This window comes from Magnolia sinica, chromosome 10 (assembly GCF_029962835.1).
Source record: "Magnolia sinica isolate HGM2019 chromosome 10, MsV1, whole genome shotgun sequence".
NCBI lineage: Eukaryota > Viridiplantae > Streptophyta > Magnoliopsida > Magnoliales > Magnoliaceae > Magnolia > Magnolia sinica.
In genome coordinates this window covers 27,149,671-27,172,180 of record NC_080582.1, presented here as the reverse complement: position 1 = coordinate 27,172,180, position 22,510 = coordinate 27,149,671, and the positions used below count along the sequence as shown (strand labels likewise).

The 22,510-nt window shown below is 36.4% G+C and overlaps 1 protein-coding gene and 1 long non-coding RNA gene across 5 annotated transcripts in view; both read left to right on the top strand.

Moving 5' to 3' along the window:
* Positions 1-11,435, top strand: part of LOC131258218 (uncharacterized) — a 103,962-nt gene extending 92,527 nt beyond the window's left edge. For all 3 annotated transcript variants that reach the window (XR_009177986.1, XR_009177988.1, XR_009177983.1), the window contains exon 9: positions 11,301-11,435. This is a non-coding gene — a long non-coding RNA (uncharacterized LOC131258218). The remainder of the gene's footprint in view (positions 1-11,300) is intronic.
* Positions 7,108-10,698, top strand: LOC131258217 (uncharacterized). Of its 2 annotated transcripts, XR_009177981.1 has the most exons (6): positions 7,108-7,326; positions 8,057-8,201; positions 8,809-8,926; positions 9,436-10,224; positions 10,438-10,512; positions 10,655-10,698. XR_009177981.1 is itself a non-coding variant. In XM_058259358.1 (2 exons), the coding sequence occupies exons 1-2, from the start codon at positions 8,666-8,668 to the stop codon at positions 9,508-9,510; spliced, it is 336 nt and encodes a 111-aa protein (XP_058115341.1). In that variant the 5' UTR covers positions 8,640-8,665; the 3' UTR covers positions 9,511-9,615. The 2 variants fall into 2 exon arrangements, 1 of the variants encoding a protein (XP_058115341.1); XM_058259358.1 differs by lacking the exons at positions 7,108-7,326; positions 8,057-8,201; positions 10,438-10,512; positions 10,655-10,698 and having other exon boundaries at positions 8,640-8,926; positions 9,436-9,615.
* Positions 11,436-22,510: the final 11,075 nt, after the last annotated feature.

The following is a 22,510-nucleotide window of genomic DNA, read 5'->3' as shown; positions in this document are numbered from 1 at the left end:
GATACATGTCCATACGCATCATCTACGTGTTTGTTATGAGACGTGATTGACCATCGCATATGCTATATGGCAGGTTGTTTATGGGACTCCTTGAGAGACGGAGTTGCCCACATGAGCGCATAGTATGCGCAAGATTGCTGCATGACTGGATGGTATGACTCATGCATCTCGCATTTTGTGATATAGCCACCATACGCCCTAGCGACATCAGGGTCGTGGCCTCCACAGGCATATCGTAAATGGCCAGATGGGACACTGAAAATATTTGGTTCTAGCATACGGGCGCCATAGATGTCCCTGGGTGAAAATTCCTAGACTTCCATGGCCAAGATATGCCCCAACTTTGAGACCAAGTGGATATATATAAGCGCATGAGGGCTGTATACCAGTAGGCCGCATCTCCCACTGAGTCGTGGTGGGTTGGGAGGGGGTGTGACCTTACCCGCCTGAGTGAGGGGGCAATATCTAGGTTGAGTTTGACCAGTTTAAGGAATGGGTCCGCTATCGACGAGTCGGGCCCAATATTAGCAGGCGAATAGTGAGGTCTCTTCCACTTACCCAGTTGTGCGCTCAGATAAGGGCGGCAAGCTGGTGTAGAGTGTAATAAACCCCGGTGATGATCCTATAGATGTACGGCACTGATATGGTCTTATTGAGTAGGAGTTGTATATTCATTCATTCACTATTCACTCGGGCTGGTGGTGCACAACTATTTGTTACATGTACCTTCGCAATGGTCAGGATTTCGTTAGAGCGCGTGACTAACCTGAGATCAGGAGTTTACCACATTGAGTTTGACTATCCAAATTTAGGTATGGGACTGGTTTGATAAAAGTCGCTTGTGGTGGACCCTGCAACCTGCGATACTACGTACTATCATCCCGACTTCACACTCCAGCTTGGTCATTTCACTTGCATCGCATATTGCATTGCATCCTTAGCACATAGCATTTATCTTACTATGCTTCTATATTGCATAACCTGATTAAGGTTGACAGTATTCGTGGACTCGGTATCTGATATTTGGCTTACTATGTCTCCGCATTGTATAGCTGATCCACATTGCTTCCTCAGTATATAATATTGGCTTATTATGTTTTTGCATCTCACGGCTTGGATAGGGCTGATGATGTTTATGGACTTACCAGTATATTTTCACTTACTCTGATATTGTACAATTTATAAACTTGCAATATTTTCGACATTGTATGATTATGGTGTTGTATTTGTGTGCTTGGCACTTATCTTACACACACACTTTCACCACCCTCTAAGCTTTCTATAAGCTTATGCAAGATAAATGTGTCCAGGTGGCGTCAAGTTGCAGTAGCGTTGGGCTTGGAGCGTGCAACGGACTTCTGGAGCTTTGATTTTGATAGATGTATTTCCCTTTCAACACTGTATTCAACTTTTTATATTAGTGGATTTGTGATGATGATGTTGCCTTTGTGATTTAGGTAAACTTGTGGTTATGCTTGTTATGAAGCAAATGTATGTTAAAAATCCTCCTTGTAGGATCCCAGGATCGGAATCTGGCGTATAGACATTAGAAGCCGAGAATGGGGTATTACGGAGGCTGTCGGCACTGGATTCGACGATCGAGAATTTTATGAGCCCGGTTTCCGAGTTTGGGGCGTGATAACGAACCTCCTCACAATAATTCCATGCTGACTAAAGGGAAACCAACAAACAAGCCATGCACCACTAATTAGGAATTATATTCACATTGACTTGGGAAAGGCCAAGAGATTCACATAACCTAAGCCCATCCAGAAGTGCTCTAATAATGTAGCAAGTGCATGGATAAAGAAGAAGAGATCATCTTCTTCTTCTTTACCATAGCAAAATGTGATTTATTAATGATATATTATTAATGAAAAGTTTGTTTATAAAGCTTAAATATGAATTATTTTTCTAAAGTAGTTAATTTACTAAAATAGTAAACAACTTATAAATTGACTTAAACTCTTTTCCATCACATACATGAGGACTTTAAACTAATATAGGAGTCTTAAAATCCTAGAACACTCTTAAAAGAGCAAAAATAGTAATTTACTAAAAATAATAAGTTTTAATTTAAAAATCAAAATTAACCCTTTAAAACAACCTATTTTTGAAAAAACATAAGTTGTCCCATGGCTATAGGCATTGGCCAAAATGAAGAGTTGTCAATAGCTTTCTAGCAATATATTTTAAGCAAAATAAATAACCAGTATCAAATTATTTTAGAAATGCAAAACAGGTAGAAGTAGTTCACCTGTTTAGGTTTCCTGCATTTGTGTGTTGGTTAGAAGCTGCGCGAAATGGGTGTGGCATGCATCCCAACCAAAATCTCTATTTTCATTTGGAAGATTTGGAACAATTCAAACAATTCAATTCTTATAGAGGAAAGAACAAAAAAACTTCAAATTCCACTATCGTCAAAATGCGTTTGTTGTAGAATTAGGGCTAGCATGAATTGTGAAGTTATGGACCACTTAATCATAGAAACCTTGCTTCAGATGTTTGGAAGCATTTCAGCTCGGTTATGAGCATTGGCTTAATTCCTAACTAGTCGCTCCTTCAATGGCTCAATCAAATGGCAGTCGTGCCAAAAAATAACTGTCGAATACAAGTTCTTCGTGGAGTTATTCCCGCCTATATTTGTTGGGAAGAGTGGAAGGCCAAAAATGAGAACTTGTGGCCAGGCATGCCTGCATGGCCAACGTGTTGGAGAAAATAACCAGAAGGATTAATGACATGTATGATGGAAGGAATTTTGATTCGGCTGCCTCTTTTTCTAATTTTATTGCTTTCAGGTCAGACAACATTACAATACACCAAAATCCTTCTTTAGGAACAGTTGAAAACTATTGAGCAACGATTTTCAACAGTGGTTAAATAGGGCGTCGCAAAAAATTAGGAATGGTTGAAAACTGTTCCAAAATTTTCAATTTTGGAACGAGCGTCGCAAAAAATTAAGGACAGTTGAAAACCGTCGCAAATTTTCAATTTCCAAGCCAATTCTAAATCATTCTTAATTTTTGGGAACAATATTTTTTTTCTTATTTAGAAACGGTTTTAAACCAAAAAACCGTGCAACTACATAACACAATGTTGATTGGAGTCCATCTACACAACTTTCATTGGTTGATGTCACAGTTTTGGTGTAGTGATTTTGGGTTAGGGTCCACTCAAGTCCAATCCATTTACAAATAGGCCTACATTCAGTTTTAGTCCATAGAGTAATCTGTGTTTCCAAACCTAATACTATCATACATTATAAATTCCCACGGGAATCAAATCCAATTGCCAACTAAGGATATGACAGTTGTGATTGATGTCGAGATTTGGATCTTATACATTCTTAGCTAGGATTTTCAATAGATAAAAACTAACCTCTGTAATCTTGTATCTTTAACAATGTATTGCTCTATTTATGACTTGTCTAGTTCATCAATCTACTATTACCACCATCAGGGAAAACATGTTTTTTTTTTACCTGGCAACTCAGGCCAACTCCTTTAGTCCTGAATCGAGTTGATAGTTGGTCGAGTCACCTCTATACTTGATCCTGACTCATGGATGGTTGGTCTATAAGCAGACTCAGCCAAGATAGTAACTGATAGAAGTGACTAGTTGCATGCAAAACTGAGAGTGCCTTAAAAAGGAACATCTGATCATTATGCACTATCACGAGCCATTACCAAAAAAAAGATAAAAAATAAAGTTGCAAATCAGTAATGAAACTTCAAGCAGTTAATCGAATGCTTGGAGACTGATGTCAAAGCCCAAATTACTTACATTTCCATAAGGCATGATTTGCAAGTCTTTTATTCGTTTGGGAACTCAATTAAATTGAATCACTGATCTACGCTAATCCTCGGCATATAAACAACACTCCTCATGTCAAAGGCCGTCGCCTGACCACATCAATAACAGAGAAAAGAGACAAGGAAATGTGGGCCACAACCGTATCAATGATGAAATGATATCAATTGACATATTGCAATATAATAAAATAAGAAAAATAGAGAAAAAAAATAATGTAAATCAAAACACAGGAAATTCCCGCAATTGGAAGTCACTAAATTATACAACTACATAGCACAATGTATATTGAATGGTGGATTATTCCTATCTCTGTGAGTATATGTTAATAACATGCCACATGACAAGTTCAAGTTCTAAGTTCTAAACAAAACCAACCTGTTCCACATTGTCATAAACTGTTGACAGGTTGGTGAAATCGACGACCACATTAATTACTTTCACTGCCAAAGGAGAATGAATCTCATGAGAATGAAATACACAGGGCAGAGTCCGAACTAGCATACAAAAAGTAAAATTCTAAAATCCCATTACAAATAGGTGTTGGGATTCACACTACATCATTACTCAAAATCACCCTCCAATAAATAAACCATGAAACAAACATAGAAGAGATGAAAGAGGCTATATATCCGAGAGATGGAACCCAAAAACATGGTCAAATCACTGATGATAGGTTTTTCCAAAGGCTCCTCTATATTACACACCTACTCAAAAGACACCAACACCATACACTAGTTTTTTTTAAAAAAAGATTCAGACATTCAATTCAAGTACAGAAACTTCAGCAGGGAGGAGGAGCAAAAGAACCTTCCCAACATCTTCTCCCACACACTACACCAAAATTGACATTTAGGTACGGCTACTATTTTGGTTTTAAGTATGGTTTTAGGCTGTTTTTGATTTTAACACACTATTTTAATGCCTAGAACCCTCAAACCGTCTGTATGTCTCTCTCTCTCTCTCCCTCTCTCTCTCCCTCTCCCTCTCCAACTCGAAGCTCGACAAAGAGAGCCTCAATGAGCACAACCAGGTAATTGGCGGTCTGCACCTTCTAGGGTTTTTTTCCACCTGTTTCTCTCTTAGCAAAACCCTCTATAGTACAAATGGTGAAAGCGCACAAGGGCGAGCGTGTCAGGCTGTATGTGCGAAGAACCAGTACCCATTGACATCTCTGGTTCAGATCGAGGGTGTGAATACGATGGAGGAGGTGACTTGGTATTGCGGCATGAGGATGGCATACATCTATAAGGCCAAGGTCAAGAAGGATGAAAAGCCTCTCAATCCTCTCGATCCCTCTGCCCATTTGTCTCCCACTCCCTCACTATCGATCACCCGATCTCTCTCTCTCTCTCTCTCTCTCTCTCTCTCTCTCACTCTCTCTCTATTTCCCTCTCTCCCTCTCCCTCTCCTTCCCTTCACTAGAAACAGTGAGCCATTGATCTAATCGAGCTTCTGATGACCAGATTTCGCAAGTGTGGATCGGCTAGAGTTCGGATCTGGTCCGTACGCATAGGGATTGCATTTAGTCCATCCATAAGGTTTGAATCCACATTTCCCTGAGTTTTCTTACTCAGTTTCTTTTTTCCCCCAAATTTTTGTAGATTTTGGCCAATGAAATCACCAATACTATTTTGATTTGTAATGGCCTCATTCACTGAACCATCAACCAAACTTGTCACATCTGAAAACATTCAATGTTGTAAAGTGTACCTGGAACAGGGCATCTGTTGTAAAATGGTTGTAGTGTGCATTACCATGTCAATCTTGATTTTCTATTGGTTTTGTAATTAGTCTAAGGAATTCTGGAAAAATTTATGATCTACTGCCCAATTCGCAGTTCGATTCACTTTGACATCAACTGTGATTTAAAATCTGATTGAGTTTTCTGAGCATTTCAATGTATTTATTTACCTGTTGCCTCTTTTGAAGCCAAGAAAACCAAAAGACAAAAAGCAGTAGTGTGCATTACAATATGTCAAGATGTTGGCTCCATCTTCATTAGAAACTGAATCAGATATCCATGTACCTAGGCCCTTCAGTTTTTGGAGAAAATAGGACGATCTTGAGCTTTATTTTTATTTTTTGAAAAGCATGATGTTGGGCTTTATTTGTTTCTTCTCAGTAGTGGCAATTTATTGTGTCAGAGAAACATCTCTACCAATATAGATTTGAGAGGCTGACTTGTCATCAACCATGAAATCTTGAACATTGTTATTTGTGATTTGGCTCTAGAAATTGGGTTGTTTAGATGCATGAGCAAATTGAATTCCATACATTCAGTTAAAAAAAAATGTTGTTCCTACTGTTAAAAAGGGAGTAGTGCATGTACAAAGTGAAAGTAACGGAATTGCAATTTGGAGCTCAGACCTTCAATATGAATGTTAAGCGAGGAAACTACCATTTGGATATTCCAAACAAGGCCTAGTTCAATAGTGCATCCAAACACGGCCTACAACAGTCTATGAAGAAATAGTTTCCTACTGTCACAGAGGTGATGATGCTCAAACATGTTAGAGTGAAAATGAAATTATACGGGTCTGTTAGTTATTTAACATGCATTGCCTGTTACCTTTATCATAAGCCTGAAATCCCAGATCCCACTGTTATACTCTTCTAAACTCCCATGCTTGTTGACTAGTAGAAAGCCCAAATGGGATGTTTCAAACTTCTTAGGTGTTGAATGACTTAAGTCCTTTGCTTCCTTTTTTCCCCAATCAACATCAACAACCAATCTACAAGCCATGCCTTGAAGCATATATATTAATGAAACATAATGTTCTAAAGGTTTAAACAACCGCATTGGAATAGTTAAAATGCTATATCCAGCCTCACCTTAGTCATAATCTCATGAATCTTGCTGATGCTTACTTAATTGACCCCTTCTTCTAACATACAACCTCAATATTCCAGGAAAACGGTAGCTGCTTGACAATATCTGCTCCTTAAATTTACTTAGTGCCAGGAATGTTTAGCACTTACGACAGCACCTCACATTTACATATGCCCAAATAATCAACCATTTAAGTCAATTGACAAAACAACTTTTTTTCTTTAACAAGCAATCAACAAGACACAATCTTATGTACAATGGTCCAAAATCCAAGGAGCCAATGAAATAAGTAAAGGCATAAACCTGCCAAATAATAAATTTTATCCAGCTAACGAAAGCTAAACCTTAGAGGGCTAACTGAAGGTCTGGTCCTTGATAGAGTGGAAGGGAGGAACATGATTCATGTAGCTGACCCCAATTAACTAGGATAAGGCTTAGATGATGATGATGAAAGAAAGCTAAACCTAGTAATATCCACAAATATATTGCTGGAAATTCTGGACTTACTATTTCAACTGATTCTCTTAAATTCTAAGAAATCTTCATCTGTTGTTGGGTTCCCTTCTCTACAATTCAAATCCTTGAAATCTTCCACTAGCAATGATTTCCATGGCAAGAAAATGGCTTTTCTGCCGAATCAAATAAAATCCAAGAGAGAAAATCTCCAAGCTTTTCGTGTATAGGTCAGTAGCTAAAAATTAGATATTCCAGTTCATGGGTGTTTTTTTTTATTTTTTTGGGGCATTTGTATATAATTCTACTGAATTTGAAAGTTTTCGAAATCATAAATTTCATGGGTTTTTCCCTGTATCTACTCCTATTCATGATTTTTGAGAAAATGAAACCTCCATTGAAGAGAAACAAATGAAATGCATTAGTAATTTTATTATTTTTATACAAAAGATAAAATAAAATCAAAGCTTTCAATAACAGAATCTTTGGGCCATCTTTTTTTTTTTTTTTTTTTTTTTGAGTTTCGCCTATAATTCTGCTTAAAGCTAATGCTTTCAATATCCATTTTTCTTTAAATGAGCTATTAGCAATCTCTCTTCATCTATCATTTTAAATTACAAAGCTTTCAAATTTCTTTTTTTTTTATTATTTTTCCCTTATCTCAACCTATATAACATTCTATTGTAGTTCAGATATTTCAATATTATATTTTTATGGTCTTTTTGTGGCCAGTTTTGTTGGTTTTGGCATTTATTTGTTTCTGTGATCATATCAAAATTCATAGCTTTTGAAACCATTTTTTTTTTCATTTTTTTATTTTATATTCTCCATTTATTATAATGTAATTGCAATTTGCAAATGTTTGAAGTTCTTTATTTCTTTCTTTTTCATACATCCACCTTCAAGGCTTCCAATATCAGATTTCGTCTTTCTATTTCTTATTCTTTCTTGCAATCATAGATGAGCTTTGGTATTGCCAAAGTTATGAAATGGTGGGAAAAGGGGCTTCAACCCAATATGAAAGAGATCGAATCTACGCAAGCTCTCGTCGATTCCTTGTTAAATGCAGGATACAAACTTGTTGTTATAGATTTCTTCTCTCCAGGTTGTGGAGGCTGCAAAGAATTTTAGTTACAATATTTGTTGTTTAGGGTGATCATGAATGATGATCGAGTGGGCTACTTTATGATGGTTGTGGTTTAAAAGTCATAGATGATCCATCTTGGCCCATTGCATCATTAACTAATGAGCCCTGTCATGGAATGGGTTGGAAGATCCTAGTTGTTGAATTAGTGACCTAAACATTTTTTTAATAGAGAAAATACAACAATGACCTAGAAGAAGGGGCAGTGATTTGGAAGATTTTTAAATAAACCCATCAATTGCATCATTGACTGATGAGCCCTATCATGGAATGGGTTGGAAGATCCTAGTTGTTGAATAAGTGGCCTAAACATAAAAAATTATTAGAGAAAATACAACAATGACCTAGAAGAAAGGGCAGTGATGTCGAAGATTTTAAAACAAACCCATCAATGGCAAGGGCCATCAGTTGAATAGTCTAGATCGATGAACCATCTCCATTTTTTTCCTTCTTATTATGTTTTGCAGTCTGTTGGTTTTACTGGTGCGCCTCTGTTCGTGATAGCCTTAACATGGGATCAGGTTGCAGATAGAGATTTGGTAGAGAAGGCTACTTCAGAGGCAAGCAGACTGATGAAGAGATCCAATGCTGAGAAGTTTACAGCTAGGGAAGATGATGGAATTGAAAGGTTTGTTGAGTTGAATGATGATGCAGATTTCGGATCGAGGAAAAGCCCTTCTTCCTTTGTGAGTGAGATAGTCTTTAGTTATTTATTTTCTTTCTTATTTTTGCTTGATCATGATTTAGCTTGCTCATTTTTCAATTAGTTAGAAAATCTTTGTTTGGAATTCAATTCACTTGTGCATCCAAAAACAGCTTAAATCAGCTTAACTCAGTTAGGAAATAGACATGGATACTCTCATTTCTTATTTCCATCTTTGTGATAACATCGTCAATGTAGGTTGATTTGGGGTTACCATTGACACTGGGGAATGTGACTATTCTCCAGCTCAAGCTAAAGTGAAGAAGACATTTTATACAAATGTTCCCGATGAATACATGCAAACTATTGAAGATCTGGTTGTCCCAAGGACTGAATTTGGTAATGGATCAGAGAAAGAGCATTACCATGTGAAGGTATTATTTTAGCCTCTGTGGCTACTTTGTTGCCAGTTTCCATTGAATAGATGAAGTTGTAATGCTTAAAGTTTTTTTTAGTTTTTTTTTTGTTGTTGTTTTTTGTTATTTAATGTAGGTGCTTGACAAACATGGAGTGACTCTTTCATGCAAATGTTCTGCAACAGAAGATGGTGGAAAACTGAGTACATGACTAAGAAAAGGCAGAGGATCATATCATGAGCCAAGCCCCAGTTGATTGGTCAGCTGAATCAAAGTACCTGTTAGAAGAGGTGTTTAAGATGTACATCGATCTGATGGGCCACAATGTTAGAAATGATAGTGTATAAATGCTTCATTTATCTTATGGGCCACAATGTTAGAAATGAATGATAGCCCAAAAACTTACCCATTAGATGAGTTCTCTAGCATGGTATGTGCACCATGGAACCTTCAGATGGACATTTGTGTAATATATCTTCTTCAAATGACCAAATGCATGCAGTCTTCTGTTCTTCTTACCTTTGTGATTAAAAACTATATTTTTGTGATTTTGGTGTAGTGTGATTGAAGTTATTCCTTCACCAGCTATTAGGTTTATCCTTGTTATACACTTGTGTGCTTGTCTGCTCCTTTTGTTTATCTTATGTTGTTGTGTGGTTTTTGGAGTGGTCATGCAGGCAAGCAAACATGAAATGCTTGGTTTTCATGCTTCTTGGTGGAATTTTTTTTATTAAATTTCTAGTCAGTTTGATTTGTCTATGAATCCAAATACCAGGTTTGCCTTTTTGGGTTGAAGCTTTCCAATCCATTGTTGACATTACCTTCATTAATCACTTTGTACTATGCAAATTAACCAGATCCAACAGGAAAATGAAAAGAAGGAATCAAATCTTAGGGTGCACCACAGTGAAGACCATCTTTCTTGGTAGGTTGCGTGAGAGTTGTTTTGATAAACACAATAATATTTCTCATTTTCCATTTATGGTTAATATACTTATTTGTTTAAATGAGGTTTTAATTGTAACTCTATTTATTAGAATTGGTCTTGTGATCTGAACTTGTTAATGTTGGTTTTGATAACCTAACATTAGGAATATCAATTATCTAAACAGCTACTACTTGCCATGTTTATATGCAGCTTGGAGGCCCTGATAATGTTGCAGAAATGACAAGCAGGCGGGGTATGCTAGTTAGGGCTACTAGTGGAAAAGGTGTGGTCAATATGTTGCCATGGAACACGTGAGTCTAGATGCTCTGGTATTTGTCCTAGCTTTACAATTGTTCTTCTGTCTCTGAAATGCTTAATTGTTTCCAGAAAGGATGTTACCATGGAAATGGTCAATATGTTGTCAAAGGATGTTTATGGATGGTAAGAAACTAGTTGTTATAATTTCTGAAGTCGGATCAACTGGTATTTCTTTACAAGCAGATAGAACTACAGGCACACTTGTACAGACTCAAGTTTCAACAACATTATGCATATCTGATATCTCAAGTTGAGTAATATATAACAATTAATGTAACTTCTAGAGACTAGCCCAAAAGAGAAATTCAAAGTATATCAGTTTGTTAAAAGTTCTTTGCATTAGTGTAAAATTGTTATTACTAGGTAGCATTTTTTACTATTAGGTTATATGGACATGTCACCCACTTTCTGATTTGGTCGGGAGAACAAAGTAGAGGATTGGGCTATATGTACCATAAAGTATTGTGTTTACATGTTACACAAAGTATAGGCTCTGGGCACTAGTGATTTTCTATCACTCATGCATTTCATTTTAACATTATCATGTTAGTATCAATACCAAATATTGAATTTGATCTTGATCTTTTTTGGCATATGGAAATACCTTTTCAGGACGAGAATGATACTAATTATGAAGAAGTGGGAGGTTGCTAATGAGTTTGACAGCGACTTTGATGTGAGTATTTTTACATTTTTTTTCCTTCATTCATCCATGAGTAGTTCACATTTCAAGTACTGAATGGGCCTTCTTGCAGGATACTCCAGGTAATGAAACATAAGGACAACACTCCCTTTTGGAAGAATACCTTCTAATAGAGAGAGATGAAGAAAGCTCTGAGATTTCCAAAAGTGGAGAGGTTTCTCCTTTTTCTGCACCTTTTTCAAGTGAAAAAGAGGTTATTTCATGGTGAAAAAGAGGTTATTTCATGGCAAGAATTTTTACCGTGCTATTTGCATTCTTTACTTGCTGAAACTTCATGCATGCAATTCCCATTCTTATATATCTGCTAAACATTTTACTTTATTTCAATATGATAAATCTAGGTTTCATGGACCTGACGGCTTTGGGAGTCATGAGAGAGGATCTGAAGGATGCAAAGGTGTCCACGGATGGCAAATTAGTCCTCGATTTCATAGAAGCCATTCATGTTGTTAAAAGAAACCAGGCTGAATTAGATGCTCACATATATAGTGAAGAAAAGAGACTGTTGAAGGTTAGACTTTTAGATAATTCATCGTGACCATAATCACATATACAAGCTGAAAAGTGATATATGCTTATGAAGATTGTTCTCTTGGAAAATCATCCAATATTTCAAGTAGAAAATTGATCCAAAACAGTTAATGTTGTTTGATGAAGGATACATTTGGGGAGCTTCGAAGGATTCAACCTACATGAAGACACTTTTGGGGTTGGAACTGGCGCTCTTGTCTATTTGGCTACTGTTCTTGCGTACTTGGCAGCTGAGGTTTTGGAGCTCACTGGGAATGCTACTATAGACAATAAGAAGTCTTGCATCATTCCAAGGCATGTTCTTTTGGTTGTGAGAAATGATGAGGAGCTTGGGAAATTGCTAGGTGGTGTGACAATTTCAAGTGTGGTGTTTTGCCAAACATAAACTCTGTTCTCTTGCCTAAGAAGTTTGAGAAAGGGAAGTCTAAGGAAGCTTCAAAATCTCCAAAAAAGGATTGATTGGGTTGGGATGAATGCTTGGGCCCCACTTTGTAATTCTTATTTAATGAATTTTTTAAGGAATTTCTTCAAATTTGTAATTTTGGTTTTGGTGTTGGGATGGTCTTTGCTGCTTTCTCCTTTTTCTATATTTTGTAAATAATCTTACTGTTAAGGTTTAACTGTATGTGCTTCAGCAAAAGGATGCAATAGATGTTATCATTGGATCTCCATCAATGAAGTTTCTCTAGGTTTTAAAAATAAAAATAAAAATAAAAAAGTATTAAGGGTTTAAAATTGTTCCTAAAATTCAGTTACTAAAATATGACCGTTGGCAACATTAAGAAGGGTTTAGAACCATTCCTAAAATCTTAACGTTGGCAACGGAACGGTTTAAAACCGTTCCTAAAATACCAGCCCTAAAATTTGATACGGTACCCAAAACAGTTCTAAACCATTCCTGGGTTTTTGCGACGCCTCATGAAACCGTCCCTGAAGCAGTTAGGAACGGTTTAAAACCGTTCCTAAATGACAATTTTGGTGTTGTCACAAGAACAGAATCCACATCACCAGCTACTTCCATTCCTCTGGCTTTAGTTACTTCAACCATGGCATCCCTTCATCCCTTCCAATTTCCTTGGCTGCACCATTGATTACTACCTCTTCCGAACAACAGAAAAACCCAAGAAGAGAGATCCAGGAAAATCAAACCAAAACCTTTTTTTTTTTTTTTTAAATGTAAGATAAGATGAAGAGATGGAAGAGATAGATACAACATCAATTTGCATGATAATAGCTTCTTCTTCTTTTTTTTTTAGGAAACTGTTAACATATTATTATTCACTATATGTATTTCTTTGAAGATTTCTTACGAATTGCAAACTGTACTCAGATAGTTCTCTTAATTTTAGCTTTCTATTCTTTGTTTGAGAATCTGAACTGATGCTTATCTTCAGACTAAGGGCAACAAAAATACTAAGATGTGTCCTAGCAAGAAGGATGTCAAGGTGGCCCCTTTTGTTGCTTTAGAAACTGCTCCATTCAAGTGGATGCAAAAACAAAGCCAGTTGATGAAGTAGAGGAAAGGGAGAAATTAGAAATACAAATCATCTTATGGCATGAGCCCAAAAATGAAATAGATCCATATCTCTGTTCTTCATTTTCTCTGTATATTCAGCCTTCTTCTTTTCCAGTTTTTTCTGCACATTGAGCCGGAATGATAAATAATCTGTCTAGTAGAAAGGTTTTTCCTATGATTACGATGGATTAGATACAATAGGATCAATCATCAGTAAGGCATAAAGCAGACCAATGCAAACCAAGCATATTCAACAGTATCTCAACTTTCTAAAGTTAACATAAAATCAGAACTGTCTTGTGAAGCATTTAATGATTACATTAGTTCCCTACTTCCAATCTCTACTCAAAAAATTAGATGAGACTGTAATTGACATTAAAAGCAGATATGGGATGATCAATTTGAAGGCCACCAATTGACAGCTAGGACTCTGTTTGGTGTGTTTTTCCTACCTGTGATATCAGGCCCAACCAAATGAATGGTTCAGATTCAACATTACATGTATGATATAGTTACAACAAACCAAGATCGTTACATTGCCCAGCAGGTCAGAGTTGACTTCAAAATATTATACTCCACAAAAAGGAAATCAGATGACAGATGGCTGAAAGCAACAAAGCACTGCTAGATGCATAAACATGTAATAAGAATTTAAACTTACCAAGGCAAGAGAGTATCAAGCTTTATTGGAATGGAATGGGATCACCTTGCTTCTTGTTCACAATTGACATTGCCAAATACTGGGTATTTGAAAGTAAGTAACAATAAGCTTCCTACATATATCCCAATCCAAGAAAATAATGAAAATGCAAAAAATGACAATCGTATAAATGGTAAGCAAATGTAAAGGCCGTGCCTTCTAAGTTCTTCTAAGCAAATGTAAAATAACTCTCTCTTCTTCTTCTTTTTTTTTGTTAATCCACATGCATGTTATCCCAGCCCACCAACCTACTGCCACATGTGCCAACATGGACGTGTGCAAGATCCAAGCTACTAGAGTCACCTTGAAGCTTTGATACAACATGATAGACAAGAGAAGGATAAATAATGTAAATTTTCAAACTGAAATTCCATTAGAACCTCTCAGTTGTGCAGAAATCATTGTAGAGCTTGGTATGGGGCACACCTTTTCAATTGTATCAACGTTGAAGTCACTATGCCACTTCATCATCTTTAAATACATATCCTTTGCTTTTTGCATGTTGAAAGCCCCCATTCAAAGAAAACTATTGGTTTTTAGAGAGAAATAATTCAGAGAATTGCATATAACAACATTAATTTCCTGTGAAAACAACAATAAAGGTTGTCATAGATTGACTTGAGGTGATTCAAATTTCTGCTTTCATTTGTTCTACATCCACTTCTTCATTTTCTTTTTTCTTTTCTTTTTTCAGTTGAAAGATAATGAAAACATTATTGTGAAAGAAATTTGCAAAGAAAGAAAAACCAGAGAGTCTGGACCCTCCATCAGGTCCAGTCCACCCTCTGCTACAACAATTGGATGGTCCTAAATATCCATGGTTGGACCTATCTTCTATTCACGATCTTGTTCATTCATTTTTTAATGCCATTGAATGGATGGTTTGGATCATTTGTTTAGTAATCGTTCTTTTAGTCAAGATTAAGCATTAGACATCTCCTTCCATGATATAATCTAAATGATTTGATTAAGGACTACATATGTAGAAATAGTAAAACAACAATAAGAAATGCCATGATGTAATCTGAAACATTATTTAAGAAACAGAACATACAATAAATAATGCTTAAAGAAATTAAGCATACAATATATAGTGATTTTGATGGAAAATCTAGCCCCAATGATAAAAATGTTTCATGACATTTGGTGCAACCAAATGCACCCATACACAGCTGATCTGAAAGTGGATTTTGCACTAGAAATTAACACTGGAGTAATAATATGAAGATGAAGAACCTTAGTGCAAGAAGTGTTCATCTCTGATCTCCTCCTTGATAAATAGTAACACGGCAAATACAGATTTCCAAGCTAAACAGATTGATGGGTATGTTACATGAAAATAGCATGGTAGCTCCAACTTTACAGTTCTCTACTGCAAACGATGCCATTTAATTACCTTTGATAGCCCATGGTAGCTCCAACTTTACATGAAAAAGCTATTCCCATATCTTTAAGCAGAAACTCTAATAACCCATCATCAATATCTGCAGAAAAATTAGAATTAGAAACAAAACCAAATTCCAGCGAGAAGGCTCTATATAATGCTTGATCGACAATGGTAGAGATGCCGCCCACCTTTCGATAATACAAGCTATTGATCTGGTGGGACTTTCATCATTGGTTATTCTACTTAAAACAGCAAAAAGGGAGTAGATTTAAACATGTGCAAGGTCAGAGCAGCACCTGAACATGAACCAGCCAGCCATAATTTGATTCAGTTACACAAACCAAAAGTAGATGTACACAAGGAAAAATGGAAATAGGCATATGAAGAAAGACATGCATAGAAAATTTCATTGGACCTACTTATTAAAATGGAATTATAGGAGATCCACAATATGTATAATATACTCAGTTTTCAATTTTGTACAAGTGACCCATGGTTCAGCAGTCCCATACCATTCATCCATCAGTACCCAACTTCAATGGACCATTTCCTGAAAATGTCCTGGATTGGAAGACCTGAATTCAGTAAGGAAAATTTAAAGGTCATTTTCCTCTATGCTCCACAGATTTCAGTGTGCTTGTAGACATCATTTGACCTGAATCAAATGGCATTAACAAAATATGACATGCTATCTGCTACTGACTGCCAGTTTCCTGTAGTCTTCCCCTTGATGAAAATGACACTGCGCCTCTTGATATAAGATGATTGAGTGAGTTATGTTGCGGAAGTGGACAGAGAGGTGCTGGTCAATCATAATGTACAATGAAAGATAGCAAATGTACAATAAAAGGATGAATCTAGACCCTTTTTTTTTTTTTTTTTTTGAGAAATTTGCAGGTGGTTGAAGAAATGTGTTTAAATCACAACATTCTTAGCAGGAAACCATAATGTAAGATATCTACTATTAGTTCTGGTTGATTGTAAAGTTGTCAGATTTCTACAGTAGAATTTCATCGCAGAGTTGCTGATTTCATAACAAAGGGACTCCATTTTGTGCCTTTTCTGGGAACTCTGGGAACTCTGTAATGTGGATAAAATCGAAGTTTTGATACCCTGGCAGAAATGATGGTAGATAGGTTGGCACTATGAAATGGCATCAAATTAATTCAAACTGTCCAGATTGTGATAGATGGATAAACTGAGAATTATGCAGATGGCCATTTAATGGCCTGTTAAAGCAAATGTTATCCAGTGATCTGACTACTTCAAACTGGTTGGATGGCAAAACCTAATATCTATTAAAAGAGCATCTACCAATTTCCCTTCATTGATTAATCCATCAAAAGAGAATAAAGCTAAAATAGTAGATAAGGTGTTCCCAAGTCACTTCAGCCAGCAGTAAAATGGACTAGAACATTGCCTGCCAGACAAAGTTCTATTGCCAAAATCAAAACAAAAAGGAGAAAATTTGTCACGTCTGCATAATCCAAACTGCAGGCCACAGCTGTAACGCACAGGTTGTACTTGATTGGTCCACAGCTGCACATGTGAAACTTAAAATATATATACCCCCCTGCCACTAGCCATGTGGGCCCCACTATGAAGTATGTCTTTTATCTATGCCCTTCATCCATTTTTAAAGATCATTTTAGAGCTTAATACAAAAAATGAGATGGATGTAAATCTAAGGTGGACCACACCAAAAGAAAACAATAGTGATTGGATATCCACCATTAAAATCCTACTAAGGCCCACTGTACTGTTTATTTGACATCCAATCTGTTGAGTAGGTCATACAAACCTGGATGAAGGGAAAGAAACAAAGATCAACTTGATCCAAAACTTTTGTTGCCCCCAAAAAGTTTTTAATAGTCAACGTTCAATCAACACTGTTGCAATCTCTCCCTATTGTTTTCTGTGGTGGGGTCCACTCCAGCTTTTGATATGCTCATTCTTTTTCTCATGTCCTAAAATGATCTCTAAAACTGGATGGACGGTGTGGATACAACAAATACATCAAGGTGGGCCCACAAAACTTGGTGACGTCACTTCAAGTCTCGCTACTCAACTTGGCAGTAGCTAATCCGCCTCCCTCGGCGTGAGTGTAGGAGAGAGTCTTTTTTTCAAAGACTCTCTCTTTCTCAACTCAGTGGAATCCCAGCCGCTCTCCTCATCCTACGGCGTACATGAAGGCTCGCACATAAATTCCGTGCGGTACAGTTCGTAGGAGACCGGCTCTCTCTCTCTCTCTCTCTCTCTCTCTCTCTATATATATATATATATATATATATATATATATATATATATATATATATATATATATATATATAAAGAGCTTAAAGTTGATTTCAACTTATAAAACTTACAGGGATCCAAATGACCCCTAAGTCATTTAGTGTGAAATTAAAGGGAATGTTTCCAATTAACAGGCAAAAAACAAGTCACTTTATTTCCATTGACATTTATTTCATTAAAAAAAAAAAAAAACAAGATAAGATTAACTGTCTCCTCATGGATCTGATAATAAGAAATGAATCAAATGATATCCCATTGTCAGGAAAGAACCTTCAGGAAATGGGTTTCCCATTATCAATAAACTGGTTTTCTGAAAATAGGATACTGATTCTTTAATTTTGGCATTTTTTGTCCTTTTTAAAAGATTTGAGTTTCTCATAAAAAAGAGATGTTTCCATCATTGATTTAAGAAATGTCTTGTGAAATGTGTATGGTACAATTTAACAGGAATGAATACAATGTAACAAAAAGAATTTCCTCATCCTTCTTTCATGGTTAGAATGTTGGTCTCTTCATTGAAGTTTAGATCACTAAGGTCACAAACGGGATAAGAAAACCCAGAACTGACATTGCCTGCAAAACAGAGCATCCACTTTTGAGAAAGGATTAGCTTGACTCAGCGGTATCACTTGAAAGAATCTTGGTAACACAATAACAAAAATTCGCAGGAAATAAACTAAGATGACTAGATCAGTCATTTTTTTTTTTAAAATGTGGAATTGAAAATAATATTTCCACATTAAAATCTGATTGAATCAGTGTCAGTATCTGCAATGGATCTAAGTCCAACCATCATATGCATTAGTGGTTCTTGAAATTTATGGTCCCAATTCTTACATCTGCTATTTCTTTCGGTGCAACCAACTTTGCTTATTCACAGCAGACAGGAGAGCTTGACCATTTCGACGAAGAGGAGGTGCTCTCTGGTGGCACTGGTACCATTGTAAGCTTATGGTGGTATACCCCGCAGATGTGGGGCCTACATGATGTATGCCGGACATCTGACCCGTCCATCAGATGTGTGATCTTAATTCACCTCAAAGTATTAAAAATAAGCCGGATCCAACACTCAGGCAGAGGCCACAGCAGGTAACAGCATGAGAGGTGGGGCCCACCTAAGTACTGGATCGGACTGATTTTTGGGTAGTACACTACAAGAAAACTAGCCTTCACCGGCGGTCAAAACCGCCGGCAAATTCCCAGAAAACCGCCGGCAAATCCTTTGCCTGTGGTTAGCTAACAACCAATAAAGCCTCAATTGGTAAAGGCTTTACCAGCAGTCATGTTTCCTTTACTGGTGGTTGTGCTGGCCGCCGCTACATGTAGGTTTTACTGACGATTGTGTTGGCCGCCGCTACATGTAAGTTTTACTGACGGTTGTGTTAGCCGTCACTTCGATGCAGGATTTACTGACAGTTGTGTTTTAACCGTTGGCCTACCCTTCTATTATAGTATGGATGAAAATACATCATTTGTATTGTTTGTGGAATGTTCTAACCTAAACATGTCATTTTAGATGATATGAAGGTAATGATAACAAATCCAATGCTTTGACAGTAACATGTAAAGGTGTTTCCTTCCATGAACTCATCAGCCCATCTGTAGAAAATGCACAGAATACAATCTAACAAATCCAATAATGCAAAAACAAGGAAGCTGATTGCTAAAACGAGAGAATTTGCAGATTTCTCCATCCATTTTCTGGCAGAAATAGATTGGATTCAAAGATTCTTTTTTTTTTTTTTTTGGGACCTTAAAAACCCTTTTGGTCAAGGCCCACCTGATTTCACATTCCTCTTAGGAAGAGGATAGTGCCTAGTGATTGTTTTCCTATAAAAAAAATACATGAATATGTGGCCCTTTCACATGCATCGAGCTGCCGTGAATAATATTTACAATAATAAATTGAATAGTTTCCAAAAAAATAATAATAATATTTACAATAATAAATTGAACAGTTTCCAAAAAATCAAAAAATAAAATAAAATCCATCGGTCTAGCTCCCATTCATCCATGCCTAAAACCTGCAAAACAAAATAGTAAAAGGAAATTAATTGGTATCAAAGTTAGAGATTGGAATTCAACTCAATATTGCATCAAAATACATGAAACTCATTTTATCAAACAATTAAAAGATGACTAATGGTTGATAAAATATGGAAGAAAAGAAGATTCCTGGCCTTCAGAGAGCACACAAAGCAAGAAAAATGCTGGATACATCTTGTTGAAGAAATACAATAGGGTAAAATCCACAAAAAGGAATGGTCCATCCACATCAACTACATGTATCAATGGTTAAAAAAGAGAAGAGAGTTAAAATCAACTTGCTTTCGCATCCTCAAAGGCTCTGAAACCTCCTCATCATAGATGTCTGGATCAACGTTCATCTCCAAATCAACTTCAAGTTTTGATTGTTTAGGCTGTACCCTAACCTGGACCAGTAAGAATTAAGTCAAGGGACAACTTAAAAACTGGAGCCTGTGTAAGTTGTACAGAGGAAAGTAGTGTCCTAGCTATCTTTACTTTTATTCTAATAGAACATACAATTGCCAATGCCAATGAAAACAATAACATTTTAATCAAGAAGTGCCTTGTAATCTTCAGTTTCAGTTTGATACACAATGGAAAATGAAAACCTGAATTTCCAGGAAATGAAAAGGAGACTAGAGACCCATGCTTCGAGATGTAAATAGCAAATATGGGTGCAATAGAATGTAAGATTTTTTTTTTTATTTTAAATCAAGAGGTATAAAATCTGATGGGAAGTAAAAGGGCAAATGATGGTACAATTCAGATGGATAAAACTGAAATTCCCAACAATTCAATCTATTGATAGCTAGCAAATATCATATGAGAGAGTACAAGTAATGAAAAAGTTTCCAATGCTAGGAACAAGGTCAAATGATTTCATACCATTCCCAGTCAGTTGATGTATAGACAGGCATAAGAATGAACACTGCTGGTCTGATCTAAATACGTAAAAGGCAAACAATAGCTATTTTTTAAAGGCAAACAGAAATAATGTGTACTTGTCTCTTCAACTTACTGTTTGGATGAAACATTCTAGAAACAAACCAAACTGTTGGTGGCTTATTTGGATAATCCTCTGTAAACTGAAGTGTCAATTTAAACGTACCTGAAGGATTCAAAGAAATTTAAAACACGATTAAATCATTTTGTAATAGTCAACACATGAAACATCAAGAAAAACCTACTCATAAATGCAAGCAACCTAAAGTTGAACAGATGTTAATAAAACCACTCAAGTGATTGTAACCTATCAACCACACAAGCTTTTTCTTGTAAATATCTGCTTACCTACATAGAAACTGAACACAAGGGTATATTTTGATCATGGTCTGATTAGATGGAATTTCAGTGATTCAAATCCGACGTCGAGGCATTTAATACATACACATGGATTATAGAAAATTCAATAAGCAGTACCAACTATATACAATATCATGTTACTGTTAGTGACATTTATGGGGTGGAATCCTGATTAGACCTGAAATTATTAGAAGAGTCATAAATCTTAACCTACTGGGAACCGTCATGCACCGTAATGTCTTACAGCAGAGCGGGTTCTGAGGAGTTACAAGTTGACCCTGACGACAGCATATAAATGAAGCGATAAAGTATAAATGATTCAAGATTAATTTAAGGTTTTGAGAACTTACATCCACCTCACTCTTATTGCCAAGTAGTCCTAATGAAAATGCATCTACACTACAAGAAGGAAAAAAAAAAAGAATTTGTGGCTGCACCGATACGGTGGCTGCCTACGTACCCAATGTTCAGAAGATTGGGATCAAGCCACCACTTAGTTCTTAATATTTAAATCAGAACATTTTACGCATAAGCAGAGAAAAAATCAAAACAAATCATAATAGAAATATGTGCACCTTCTGTTACGCATAAGAAGATGAAAAGCTGAAACAAATCACAACATAAATCTCTGTAGATTAGTCAAAGCAAAACTACTAAATAATTCAAGAACATAGCGATGGCATCCCACTACAAATATGTAAAGAGTTGTATTTCTGATATGAGACATTTCCACATCCATTTCACACAACATGGAAACCACCACAACTTTGTTTTTGTAAAATAAGACATCAATGTAATCTGTGAGAGAAACTACAGAAAATATCATAATTAAGACATTTCCAGTCAACAAATTTGCAAAACAACTACAACATTAGGGATCATTTGGATGCCTATAAAATTTTCAAGTTGTAAAGGAATTGCAGGTAATCAGATTGCAGAGGCTGTTTGGATACCTGTATTTGCCTGTAAAGGCTTTACAAGCTGTAAACACATAACAGCTCTTAGCTGTAATCTGAAACCATGGCACAATGTCATGTTTCAAATTACAGGTAAATTCTTTACAACTATACATAATAGAACAACAACAGTTGATACACACTCGTGATGTGTGGGGCCCACCACAATGAGTACGGTACATCCAATATGTCTATCGTGTGCTTCTCTTAATGCTCTCCTATGGCAACAAATGATTGATCACACGGGCGGGAAGGATGGGACGTCAACCATTAAAAACTTCCAGATTGCATTGGCACTCACTATGATGGGTGGACATCTAATCTGTCCACCATGTGTAATTTGCTGATTTTGGTGGGATTTAACACCCCAAGCTCTGTGGTGTGAATACCTACTCTATATATTGTAAACACTTTACAAGTTAGCCAAACACAATCTATTTTCCTGTAAACAGTTTACACCTGAAATTCTTTTCAACCGTAAAGTGTTTACAGGCACCCAAACGACCCCTAAGCAAATGAGACATTTTTCTGACATCCATCTTACACA

Coding starts and splice junctions, on each gene's coding strand:
- LOC131258217 (XM_058259358.1), top strand. CDS start 8,666: ATGAACCATCTCCATTTTTTTCCTTCTTATTATGTTTTGCAGTCTGTT. Junction 8,927..9,435: donor GGAAAAGCCCTTCTTCCTTT/GTGAGTGAGATA, acceptor TATTTAATGTAG/GTGCTTGACAAACATGGAGT.